This window comes from Schistocerca gregaria, chromosome X (genome assembly GCF_023897955.1).
Source record: "Schistocerca gregaria isolate iqSchGreg1 chromosome X, iqSchGreg1.2, whole genome shotgun sequence".
NCBI lineage: Eukaryota > Metazoa > Arthropoda > Insecta > Orthoptera > Acrididae > Schistocerca > Schistocerca gregaria.
The window spans coordinates 504,871,687-504,886,272 of NC_064931.1; the positions used below are offsets into that span (position 1 = coordinate 504,871,687).

At 37.4% G+C, this 14,586-nt stretch overlaps 1 protein-coding gene across 4 annotated transcripts in view; it reads right to left on the reverse strand.

Annotated features, from left to right (window-relative positions):
• LOC126299607 (protein purity of essence) overlaps positions 1–14,586 on the reverse strand; it is a 417,439-nt gene that overhangs the window by 295,641 nt on the left and 107,212 nt on the right. For all 4 annotated transcript variants that reach the window (XM_049991638.1, XM_049991641.1, XM_049991639.1 and 1 more), the window contains exon 12: positions 4,534–4,708. In XM_049991638.1, the coding sequence (XP_049847595.1) occupies positions 4,534–4,708 (175 nt within the window). The remainder of the gene's footprint in view (positions 1–4,533; positions 4,709–14,586) is intronic.

Below are 14,586 nucleotides of genomic sequence, written 5' to 3' on the forward strand. Positions count from 1 at the left end.
TCCAGAGGCTTGCACAGTTGTAAAATGTAAATAAATCTACCTATTACTTCAGATACAATGGAAGCTCATTTGAGTGTAGTAGGTTACCTGTGATGACTGAACATCACGGAGCACACCCAGCACACTGTCCCCCACATAACAGATAAGACAGGGTCTTAACATAAATTACTTGATTTACCATTTTGTATTTTTCTTTATACAAATTTCACAGATAAATTCTGCTACACACTACCAGCCCCATTAAGATAAGTTCTTCAAAAGTAAGTTTTTATTCCTACAGTCAGACACCTTGGATAACTCACAATATGTCACCCCTAGAGTATCCATTACATTATCAGATTTACTACACCAATGGTGAAGCCATAAAAATGTCATACAATGGGGCTGTCCACTGGAAATTCCAACTTCTTTACACAAATAACAGTTCATGGTTACATTATTGTAGTTACATCAGTTGCAAATTAAAAGTCATTGTTAGTATGGTTACCACACTCCTTTTCATCAAAAGCGAAACACAGCGGCCACATCCATGTATCCTCAAAGCTACTACTAGACCTGGCGAAATTCCTCGAAGCCACCATCATGGCTCAAAATGGGGCTCACGTTACCTGCAGTTGGGGGAGCTTAAATGCTGAACAGATCATTTGCACCAGATAAAAAGCTTAGCAACCACAAAAATTCTGTGGATGCAAGAACAGACTGGTCAATGGGCACAACATTAAAGATTTGGCTGCTAAGGTTTCCACAGGTGCTGTGGACATCTTAAAGCACAAGAGTATTTCTGTGCAAAAATTCAGATTGTTTAGCTAGGATATTTGCAGATGTTTACTGTACATGTTGCTGGCTATTCTTTTGCATTGAGATTTTATAGTTATCTCCGTTATCCTTATCTATGTAGACTGTCAACTTGCATAGATGGTGAAATGCTACAGATAATAGGCATGACGCTGAGACCTAGTTTTCAGCATCAAAAATTGTGATGCTCTTCCATAGAATCCTAAAGTTAGAGTTCTGAACCACAAACTTCAGAAAGCAGAGAGACCACCACTCGAAAACACAATAAAATGTATTGATAGATAAAAAAATCTCCTCAAACAGCAGTGGCAGGAGAAAAAAGACAAATGATGTGGAAGTGAGCACATCCATGCCCGAGGCAGGATTAAAACCTGCGACCGTAGCGGTAGCGCGGTTACAGACTGAAGCGCCTAGAACCACTCTGCCACCGCAGCCAGCAAACTCTCAAGAAAGAAGCATGTTTTAATGACACACTTTTTTGAGGAAAAACGATTTTCGTCCATTTCCTTGTGCATCTCATGATTTGACTTCTGTATTCAAGTGTCAAGCAGGTAATGGTCATGTTCCATGGTAGTTATAACACAACACCTGATGTTATTTATAGCAACTGAATCCAATGTATTTTATTCATAAACATGCAAATCTGCCAAAATCTTTGTATTCTTAGTTGTCAGAATGGAGAGACATGGAATAGGAAACTCTGCCTTGCTTCATTGATAACTTCTTCTCATGGCTCATGGGAAAAAATCTGCATATGATCAATTTCAATTAAAACACTGCCAGCACTAGAGAAATTCAAAATTCAAAATTAGGAACATCATCACTGAAGTTCAAAAGACAACCAACAGTGCATCTTATCCACATTGAAAGTGTTTCATTTACCAAAAACCTATTGTACATGAAACTGTTTGTTCTTTTTAACAATTTATTTCATACAAATGAAGTCCGTTTCATTCTGACAAGTAGTATGAAACCTAGACCTCTTGCTCTGTATTCTCAACTAACAGGAAGACATGGTGGTGGAGAGAGCGGGCACAGGGGAAATCAAAGGACTGACATTTGGTGATTAAATTACACGGTAGTTCACCTACCTGACCTGCCACAGAGTTCAATCAGGTCAGTGATTAGGACTGTGAAGAAGTACAGAAATTTCATTTTATACATTCTGAACCCATGCCTGGCCCCCATAACCAACACTATTTGGTTCTGTATGACAATGGTCCTGTCTAAAATGGGTACTGACTTCTTGTTATCCATTCCACATACACCATGCATACACTAACAGTGCAAAATTTACTGAATGAAAGAAGGAAGGAGTTTAAAATTCCACCGACAGCATGATTATTGGAGATGCAAACAAGCTCTGATTACAAAAGGATGCAGAAGGAAATCAATCATACTCTTTGTTTGCCTGGATCAATTTAGGGCAATCACAGAGAACAGAAATTTAAATGGCCAGATGGCAAATTGAATAGTCATCGTCGTCCTGAATGCCAGTCCAGTGTGTTAACCACTGCCCATCCCACTCTGTTACAAAATTTGCTGGCAAATATCACTGCCATAATTTATGACCACCACCGCACTATAAATATGAAATGCCACAATTCAGGTAGTCAATTTATTTGGCATGATACAGAATGAGTATTCTTACTTCAACATCACACAAAAATGCCTGTCAGTATGACAACATGGCACAAAATTTCTCTGCAAATGGAATGTATGATCACCATTAACAGCACCCTGCATAACAACTGAATTAGTGGGCTTGGGGTTCCCTTTCAATGGTAATTTCTATAGCTGGTCAATGTTTAGTGGGGTCATGACAAGAATCCCAAGCTCGACTTCTCCCAATCACAAGTAAGTCTGGCGTTAGAATTTGATATCTATTAATTTCAATATATATTAAATACACCCAAAATTGTAAAACAGTCAAGCTAATTTCCTCACAGTCATGGTGATGCTATTTTTGGCTAGATATCAAGAAGGGTGACTTCCACAGCAGTAACAATATAAATGATTGCAGCTCCTGACTTCTATCAGGAATAGCGAGAATTATTATTGATGAAAAAGGGCAAATCAGCACACTATGTTCAGCATTTTCATTCTATCAATAGTCTGTATAGACTAATTTACAGAGATAAAATTCTTAACTTCTGTATTAGAACTCATCACATGAACTGAAATAGTATTTTGGAGCGATTTATTACAAAACAATATTGCACATTACACACTATCCCACATATAATAGAATTATCCTGCTGCAAAGAATGAAAGTCAAATCTGGTGAGTTATCTGTGCACGAATCATTCGCTCTGTGACAGGACATGACTCAATAGGAGATTATTGCACAACCTTACTTCTGGGTACAATTTATCCACAAGTAATGCCTCACCATTACCTGGGTACCTGTCACTGCTCTTGCATGGAAAGAGAATTTCATATCATAGGCCAATGCATGTTGTAGAACACCTGAACATATTATGAGACAGTGGCAAGAACAGTATCAACAGCTTTGGAATTCAATAATCATGCAGGAACTTTGCTTTGTCATATTACAACGTTGTTCTCGGTATTTTCTTGAATAAACACTATTTCAGTAATGTGCCTGAACATATTAGTAAATTACAGCCTTCCCACTGTGTTTTTCTGTCCAAGTAAATGATAATGTCAGAAACTACTTTAGGGATTTTTAAACCATTTTCACTAATTGATAGACTGATTGACAAGGAAGGTATGTGTATATAATCTATTACTGCTAAGTCAGATGAGTCACCCAGTCGTAGATACTGAAGCCAGAGCGTGTCACTAGTAGTTGAGACTCTTATGTCTCAAGGGAAATGTTATTACATCAGTTAATTTGTTTTTGTTTCTTTTTAACAGCAGTTAGCTGCTCTACATGCCATCCACAGTATACGAAGCATCAATCACAAAGGCAGTGGCTGAGCACTGACACACACGAACGTGCATGTGGGATTCCCTCTTCGGTCCAACTGTGTCCAATGGTGTAAATAAAGCACAGAAGTAGAAGTCTTTCATTAAACCACATTAAAAACATATTTGTGTCCTACTGTGAAACTTATTATTGATAATCATTACAAAATTATGTTACATAAAATTTGAAACACAAAACTGATAAAACACTAAAGTTGGCAGTCTTCGTAAACAGAGAACAATAAGGCATGATAAGGAGGTCAGTTGGTTCTGGGCAAGAAAGAGGGCAGAAATTATTGTTGTGTTACAAAGCATCTTGAGGAGGAACGCTTACATCTGATATCGGGTTGTACCAACCTAAGACTGCATGCTTAATGCAGATTAGCATATTTCATGTGGAAGTAACAACTATTCATGAATGCCTATTACAGAGACCGTCATCTTCAACAGTCGTGTTAATCCACATAAACGACTGTGCAATTAAATTACAGCTGTTTTAATACAACACAATGAGCAGAAGGAAGTTTTTCCAAACACTGCAGACCTATTAACACAGCCATGACCCAACATGCCAACAATGAAAATCTTGCTTACTGCCCTAATGCTACCTTATATGATCAACAACTTTGCTCATAGTCTGAATTTTCAGCTTTGTTACAAGGTTGACTTTAAGCAAGAATATGATGCACTTTTGTAGAAATGTGTTTAAAAATCAATGTTGAAAGTCGTGATAATGTCAATGGGAAATTGTGGAAAATAAACAGACATTATTTGAAAATGTAACTACAAAACAACACCGGAACTCACCTTGTGTGCTGCTCTTGCTGGACTCTCTATCCAAGTCCCTAATTATACCACATATTGAGGCCAATTGTTGCTCTCCAATTCCTTCCTGAATGCTGGGTACCAATGGCCTTGGTGTTTCTACATTGACCATGTATTTGTTGAGGAATCGTATAATTTGTAATCCCAATGACAGGAACTGAAAAAAATACAGGAAACAATTTCTTAAAGTATCATGTTTTTGCAAGCATATTTAAATGTATATAGACTGAAGAGGTGAGTTAAAATTTGAACCACAGGTGGGTTCAATTTCCAGCCTTCATACAAATTTTCACTTGCTGCTTCAGTCTATATACATATCTGTATGAGACCAGTTAAGTCACTGAAATTTTGTCACTTCTTTTGTATAATATTTAAAGCTTTGCAGCAACAACCATGAACAATATCCATCACACTACTGCATAGCTCACTGGAACACTATTCACTAACAATATGCCAGGTGTGTACCCTCATAGAAATATGAAAATGGTTAAGTGGATAATTCAAAAACCAAAACAGAAATATATTTGAGTAAGTCCTAGAAGCAATAATGTTGTTCTCTGTTATACACTGACACAATGTGTCTGAATAATATGTAAAAAGAGCATTGTGGACACAGCATCATTACCTAGTTTAAGGAACACACTGACAGTCAATGAAACTGTATAAGGAATTAGACTGGCCCATTCAATGGGATTTCTGGACTTCAGGTCTATTCGATGTGTGTATGGAGACTGGTTTTGTGACTATCTTCATTCGAATGCATAAAGTCATTTTAAGAATAATTTTAGAATCTTTTGTCTTGACGTTGTATATTCCTTTACTGAATGCCTGTACAAACATTCCGACGATTTTTATTAGAGATAGTCACAAGTTCTACAAAATTAAACACATCTCATGTGAAAATCGCACAGTTGCTATGTTTAACAAATCTTGGCTAGATGTAGTGTAAAACATACAGCACCTTTAAAATTTTAAACATCTGTGGTATCATAACAATATTTGGTATATAAAATTATGGTTGGTCAGGGAATTTGTAGTTACCCCTTGAGCACCAAATGGGGAAAGTTACATTGCTACTAGTGAAATCTAAGATTGTTTAGTAGCAATGTAACTTTCCCCATTTGGTGCTCAAGGGGTAACTACAAATTCCCTGACCAACCATAATTTTATATACCAAATATTGTTATGATACTACAGATGTTTAAAATTTTAAAGGTGCTGTATGTTTTACACTACATCTAGCCAAAATATGTTATGCACCAGTTAATTACAATTATTAAATTTCCAGTGGTGATACATACAAAATAAGTACAAAATATCCTGTTTCATACGCTATAATGACAATTTTACAGTTCAAAATATTATTGGAAAAGAAGTCATTATTTATATTTCACCCTAGTTACAAATTATTATAATTACGACAACTCCAAGAATATTTTACACAGAACAAGTAGAGTATTCTGCTTTAGATGCTATTATTAGAATCTAAGCAAGACCTAGCTCAGTGTTTCTTCCACATTCACCCAAGGATTCTTCTTCTAGTTTCTCATTTTCATCATTTGCTCCTTTAAAGCCTGGGTCTACATCGCTGTTATCTGGACACAGAAAATTTTTCTTGTCTCTAAATTGCCCATTGTCTGCATGTTTATCAGCTTCTTCAAGCAAATGACCCAGTATCTTAGAGTCAAAATCAAAATCATATGGATGGGACTAATTTCAGTAGTAAAAGACAACATTTGCACTAAAAGGGCCAAACTGATATAAGCTAACACTCTTCTGACCGACTGCTTGATATTTAACCCAAGATGCCATACTGCAATAAATTCTAAGGGATGGAACAAATATGAAGAAATCAGGAAACAGGCATACACATACACATTCATAATATTTACAACAGCAGTGCCAGTGTCAGAAAATCACTGGAGTTGGGCAATAAATATTTCAGCTATTGTTACCAACACTGTTTGCTACGAAGGTACTCAAGAGAATGTGTCACTCAGGTGTCCAGATTGGCAGGAACTGTGATGAGATACCAATTGCAATCTTAAGTTTTATGAGAGTATAGTAATCTAGGAGTGAATAGTACGTAATACATCAATCTAGTCAGTGGGGTGCTAGAGAGTCAACAACAATAATTAGAAAGGCTGGAACTATTGTTCAAACAATACATTAGCTGCACAATGTGCTACATCTATTTACAGGTAAAGCTGCTGGTTATGGAAATTTTATCCCCAAAAACAGTCACAAAAAAAACCTGCATGTTATGCAATCAATGGCTTTCATATCATTGATGTTCCACAAAACTAATGTAAATAAATGGAAACCATTCAGATTTTAGTCAGAATTTTATAATTATTTGGAATATAGGATATTGTTACTGGCAGAAATGATACTGTGAATGTGGATCATGAATTGTGCCTGAATAGCTCCACGGTAAAAATATTATTTATACAAGGCATGGGTCAGATAGGTGTCTTGGCCCAAACTTGGTCTGGTGTATAGTTTAAATCTCTCAGCATATCTCATTACAAATGCTTGTGTGTCTGGTTTCCACCTCATAACATGTTCAAGTGGCAACCTAATTTGACTGACACCTATCGTATTATGTCTTCTGTGATGGTTCGACACTAAGGATGATTCCAGTCACTGACTGTCAATGATGAACACTCCATGTGTTACTGAGATGTTATCACACTCCACTTACTAAAATACAACATAATGTATGCTGATTTGCCCAACTCCTTAATGTTCTGCAGCTTGTGTATACTTCTGTGGCTGGAGATTAAGCAATGGTGGCGGGGGTTAAAGAGTATTTGACTGACTTAGTTCTAAAACCGCATTGCACAGTCAGGAGCTGTAACTAGATAGAAAGTGGTGGCTCACTAGCTTTGGCACAAAGGCTAGGGACAGGCTTGTTCTTGTCAGTCTGTTACCCACGAGGTGTACTGCACACAACATTTGTAAACGTGCAGGTTGGGCTGAACCATAAATGTTACACCTTTGGTCTATATTGGATGAGACAAGTGCTTTACAAAATAGTTGTAGCTTGGAACTGCCTGCACATAGGACCTACCCACTGAGACACTTTAAAATGCCTAAAGCTAAATGCTTTTACTAAAAAGTTCATAAAGAGTGGTAATCACATGAGCCTTTGATGAAATATGTGCCCCAGGTTTAGATTAGATTAGATTTACTTTCATTCCAGGAACCTGAAAGACTGATTAAAGTGGAGAATGGTATCATTAAATTGGTGTTCTGGCTTATTGAAAGTGTAACACATATAATTAAAACAAACACATACTGTTTTATCCACTGAAAACTTAAAACCTGTCCTTTGTTTACAATATTTCAGTTCCTGATTTGTCAACTGTGACTGACAAGTTGTTAAGCGTGATGGGAGGAGGAAAAGTAAAGCATAAGATCACCAACAAACAAATAAGTTTTCACTTTACTCTTCACTTTGTTGGTATGCTACTACAGTAAAACCCCTTTTTAACAAATCTCAGGGGACCAAAAAATGCACTAAATATGTATTCCAGAATCAAAATTGGAACCTAGGCTATTTAGGACATATAAATACTCCATAATCACAAGCTCAACCTTGTGCTGCATACAAAAATACAGTGAACATGAAAATGTTTCTTGGCAAATTTAAAATACTCGATATATTTATAATACTCCCCCCCCCCCCTCCCCAAAAGATATTTTGGATGTTAGGTCACATCAAAGTCATCAACTGGTATCTTGATTTAAAAGGAGAAAATTTTATTTAGCCAATGGCACTAAATGAATTAGATAACACAATAATGAATAAAACTGCTATACTGTCTTTATTTATGAAAAAGAATCTAGAAGAGTAGTCTGCTGCTTCCTTCCAGCACAGCGTACTCCTAGAAGTTGTTGTTCCAGCTGGTTAATACTGTTAAGAACTGACTCATCCACAACGAAGGATGAGAAATACCATCTAACAGTCTCAAGTCCTACCACAGCTGCAGAAAAACTTGGTGTTGGTGAGTCCACATCATCATCATCATCATCATCATCATCATCATCATCGTCACCACCACTGTCACCACTAATTTCAGTTTTGTCGCCAATATCAGCAGCAAACAGCTCACTCGTGTCCATAGTGGGTGAAGAAGTAAGTACATTATCATCACACGAAATAAAATCTTGTAATTTCACAGTCTCAGGAACATCTATAACATTTAAATCTTCTTCAGGAATATTGTCCTCCACAAACAATGTTGCACCACAGCCAGCATTTGCAAAGCAGTTTATGACAGTCTGCTGTGTGACTGCATTCCAGGCGCTAACAAACATATGCATGGCCTGTAAAATATTCAATTTCATAACGTGCTTCCTCTGCACGAATGAAATTGATTTCTGCACTACAGCCATTCTATATTTAGCTTTAACTGAATGGATTGTGCCTAAGTCCAGTGGTTGCAAGTGACTTGTGCAGTTAGCAGGAAGGCATACAACATTTATATTTCTTAAAAATGAGGTATCTTTGGGATGAGCAGTACAATCTTTCTTCCTGCTGCACCCATCTTTTGAGTCCAAGCTCCTCAGAAATCTTATAAAAATATCTGTCATCATCCAGGCATTTTTGTTAAACTCATATTTGCACGGAAGTGTCTTTATGCTCTTAAAACACCTCAGAGTTTTAAATTTACCAATAATTAATGATGGCAACTTTTCACTTCCATCACTGTTCACACACAATAAAGCTGTCATTCTCTCTTTACTTTTTTGTCCCCCATGAAATTTTTCACCCTTAATTGAAAGTGTTTTAGATGGAAGGAGGTTATAAAATACACCAGTCTCATCAGAAGTAAAAATATTTTTGAATCATACCTTTGAATCAGATGTTGCAAAGTATAACTTCTCCACTGCTCCACACTTTCATTATCCACAGTCGCACTTTCTCCACTTAAATTTTGGGTTGAGAGATTGTGGCGTTTTTTAATATGATCTAGCCACCCGTCAGATGAACTGAAGTTCTCATATCCCATCCTCAGTGCAATTTCTCGCACCTTCCCGCGCAACACATTTCCACCTATGGGAATATTTGCGGCTCTTATTCCCTGAAACAAGTCTAAAAGAGCAGTTTCTACGGCTTTGAAAGACGACTCACAAGTATTCTTCCTTTTTGATGAACACGAATCGTGTGCTTCTAAATTTAATAAAGCCTCCTTTTTTTTATTATTCTGCACAAAGATGATGGCATCAAATCATACTTCTTTGCAGTGTAGCATAATTTCATACAGGCATTGCGATTCTCTTCAAAATCCCACCTAATTGTTAGCTTCTGCTGTATCGTCACTTTTCTTCGTTTGCTGGCCATATTACACGTACAAAAACAGTATTGTAAGTAGACTACACAATTACAGTATACACTTAACGCTTTCACTTTATAACGTCAAACACAACAGCTGGAGCGCAGTAGTGCGGAAGAATTGTGTTTTCAAATGATCAGTTTAACATTCACCAATCACGATAACTTCAAAACTATTGATACGAGACCAATATCCGAAAGCTAATGCGGACATCGATTTTAAGAATGCAAATGATCAAAGCCTAACGTTACGATTTAATGTCCGAAAACTAGAAGTGCAGCTGCAGACCGTATTTTAATTTGCGAATTGTAACACACATATTCCTTAAAAGTGGGATTTAAAAGAAAGAGCGATTCATTAAAAACGAATTCCAGGAACACTGTTTTTTATGGTGTTTTCGCCGGGACCAATGAAAGTATTCCTTAAAAGTGGGATTTCCTTAAAAGCGGGTTTGTTAATACGGAGTTTTACTATAATAGCAATGGTGAACACGGTTACACTTAAAATGCTCCCTTAAGGGACACCATTCTCCTATATAAAAATTTATTGACCATGCTCTCCTATTTGGTAATAAACTGATTGCTCTGTATGGAAAGATTCAATAAAATTAACAATCTTCCATGGAAGCTCCAGTTATGAAGCTGGCTGAGTATGCTGGACCTCCAGGCTGTGTCATATGCTTTTTCAATATCAAAGAATAACTCTACAAGGTACTATCGATGTAGTCACTAACTATCTGTTCATGGGTTGTTTCTATGCCGTTTATAAGGACAGCGCTAAGAAAACTGCTTGTGGAAGTACGTTACACTTTATTATGGCTGGCTAAGTAGCTTTTATTGAATTAGGCACAATACTTATAAGTGACACAGATACATCACAACACTGTTTTTCAGTGTAGTCATTAGTCTCTGTAAACAATCGCTGGAACATTATACCAATTGCTCAAATTCTCAATGACAGAAATCCACTCCTTGGTCACAGAGCCATTTGAGTACTGCTGTATGAACATCCTCACTGTCAGAAAATCTGAGACTGCTGCAAATCAATTCCCTGAATGCCTGGAAATTGTAGTTTTTGATTTTATGTCTATAGCATTACCTCCTGATCAGTATCACCCACATCAGTACAGCCCTGATCAAATTGTGGGAACCATTTCACGACAGATGGAGTCGACACTGCATTTGGTCCATAAACAGTGGAATCTCATTAACACGTTTTTGAAAGGACCACACATTTTGAATGCCATAAGCATGAAAACATACTTCCAAAACATACATATTTTTGTAGTGATTCGATTTTTTGTCAGTGAAAATGCAGAATTAAGGGTATCATAGTTGGAGTAATGTGCCATCACATAACACCCACTTTCTGACATGGCACCTTAATAAATTATGATTCAAAATGCACTTTTCAAGAACACATTCAGAACATTGCACCCAGAAACTCTCAAAATTACTTGTTACTATGCTAGAGGCAAAAATGTGTTAAATACGGCAGGACTGACTAAATCCTAGATGATACAATATTTTTTATATATCAGACATGTATACTTCTGCCCTCAGCCAACCAAAGTGTAGTAATGTCATGTGGCACAAGAATGTAACCTACACCATCCAAAATATGTACATACCTGGTATGTGATGCAGAAAAAATAAAATACGCTAAAATTGCAATTTTTATTACACTTCTAAAAACAAACCAAAGTCATTCATTTAGCATCACTCCATTAGTGAATCAGTATAGCAACTGAATAGGGGTTGTCATTTCAACAAACTACTATCATATCATACATCACATTAGCCTAATTACATAACACAATAAGATAAAAGATACAAGTTTAAAAAATATATCAAGAGCTGACTGTTCCTTTTGTATTAATTTTAATGGTGTATTGTCCAGCATAGTAAATACATTCATCACTACTTCTACGACTGCAAAATGCAAAACATAGGCTTAACTGTGTCTATTGCTTCGACAACTTCTGACATTTTAGCAACTGGAAAAGGTTCAGATTCATCCTTGTCTTCACTTTCTTCTCGTATCTCTGCCATCTGTTCCTGCAGGACTCCATCAAGTATGATGGAATGACAGACAGAAGCACCATCACATTAAACATGAATATCGTAGGTCAGGTAGTCAGTCTTTTCTTCTTTCACTGTCATTTGCTGCAATTCCTGCATCTTCTGTAAGTATCCAATAAAATCCAGCTTTCTTGAAGCAGCTCAATATTGTGCTTTTTTTGTACAGCATTCCAAGCATCTCTTACAATATGCATAGCATGTAAGTTTGTAGCCTTTCTCATCGAAGTATCAAGACAGGTCTGCCTCTGCTGTACAAGTAACATTGTATATTTTTGTTTCAAGTATTTTATAATGCCTTGGTCAAGTTGCTGAATGTGGCTTGTATACTTAGGAGGAAGAAACACTAAATTTATATTACATAGGTACGACATATCTTAGGGTGCACTGCACAATGGTCAATAAACAGGAGGATTTTCCTGTTCCTAACACACAACCTCGCCTCCTAGGCAAGCATGAATTGTTCGAGCACAGTAGTTATTACCCATGAGTTCACATTAGACATATATTTACATGGAAATGGCTGCACATTTTTCAAGCATCTTGGACTCCTTTGTCGTTCCACTTATTAGTGGCACCAAATTTTCTGCCATGGCATTTCCCTCCTTTAAACTCAAGAACTTTGTCAAGCACAAGGTGAAAAAATACACCCATTTCGTGGGCATGAAAAACATCATTGGGACTATAATTTTCTATGATTGATGGAACACTTATTTTTCCATGACTGAACAGTGTCATGTTCATGCTTCCAGCCTCACCTCCAACACATTTATACACTAAATTATATCTGTTTTTTGAACCTTCTGATAGAACTACTGGATGTTTTAAAATCTGAGAGTCCCAACTTTTGTGCCAAATATATTGCCTTAGCACAAAGCACAGTGCCATCAACTGGAATATTCGAAACAAGAGCTTGTTTCCACCATTTCAGTAAAAGTGACTGTCATGTACTCGTTTTCATTTGGAACGTCATCCTTTCAAATGTGCTGCTGCAATTATTTATCATTTGCTGACTATTATATTTTATGTTGATGGACAAATGATGAATTTTCACATAATGTGAACACATTTTATGTGAGGATATTTGACCAGTTCGTAAATACTGACTGAATTAAGCACTATTTGGTTTACTGTTTGGTCGCTACAAAAGTCTGAAGTAGACAGAGCTACTGCCAATCTATACAAAACATTTGTACAGTAGCAAAAGTTTCGTATGACTCATGAAGTTGCCAGCACTGAACAACACCTCTCCATTTACGTTTCTGCTTCCCGTGGCCGCAAACATTTTACTCCCACCACTCGCAGAACTCTCAGCAGCAAAAGTTGTAGCAGCCAAACAGCACCAATACCGCCAAACTTGAAAACACACAGTGGTGAGGGAAAGCATTAAACCAAATCATTTAACATGCATTTAAAGAACTGGAACCACCAAAATTGGCCATAACATGAAGGAAAACACAATCATGAGGAACATACTAATGAGATTCCACTGTATTACCAGAATTTCATGGTGAATCTGTGTGCAATTCAGATACTCTTCCCCACAAGTATCACACTGTCCCGTATACTTCAACTTTGGATAACATTTTCGCCTGCCATGTCATTTCACTCTTACAATGTGACATACCTATATCCATACCACAACAGAACTGTGTCTGCAGGAAACTCTGACCATGCACACGCTTCTGACAATGCAATATTCTTGCTGCACAGCAGTCTTAGCATGGGACAACAAGTGTAACTTACTTTTCGAAGTCCCCTCATACATGCCTTTCCTAGTTTTAGGAGAGGTACAATTACAAGATTCCTTCCATGAATGAGGGCATAGTCCCTATGACCATATACCATTATCTGAACATGCTATACATAACAGCATCTTGTCCTGGGGCTTCTTTCTGAAGGAATGTAGGCTCTTTTTTGTGACTAGATGTTACATTATGTCTGTACTAAACTATGTGATCAAAAGTATCCAGAAACCTTGTTGAAAATGACTTCCACGTTCATGGTGCTCTCCATCAGCAATGCTGGAATTCAATATGGTGTTGGCTCACTCTTAGCCTTCATGACAGCCTCCATTCTTGCAGGAATATGTTCAATCATGTGCTGGAAGGTTTCTTGGGGAATGGCAGCCCATTCTTCATGGAGTGCTGCACTGAGAAGAGGTATCGATTTCCATCAGTGAGGCCTGACAAAGTCGGCGTTTCAAAACATCCCAAAGGTCTTCTATAGGATTCAAGTCAGGACTCTGCAGGCCAGTCCATTACAGGGATGTTATTATTGTGTAACCACTCCGTCACAGGCCATGCATTATGAACAGGTGCTCGATCGTGTTGAAAGATGCAACTGCCGTCTTGCTCTTCAACAGTGGGGAGCAAGAAGGTGCTTAAAACATCGATGTAGGCCTTTGCTGTGACAGTGCCACACAAAACAGTAAGGGGTGCAAGACCCATCCATGAAAAACACAACCACACCATAACACCACTGCCTCTGAATTTTACCGTTGGCACTACACACACTGGCAGATGGCATTCACTGGGCATTCGCCATACCCACACCCTATCTTTGGATTGGCACAGTGTGTACCGCGGTTCATCACTCCAAACGACGTTTTTCCA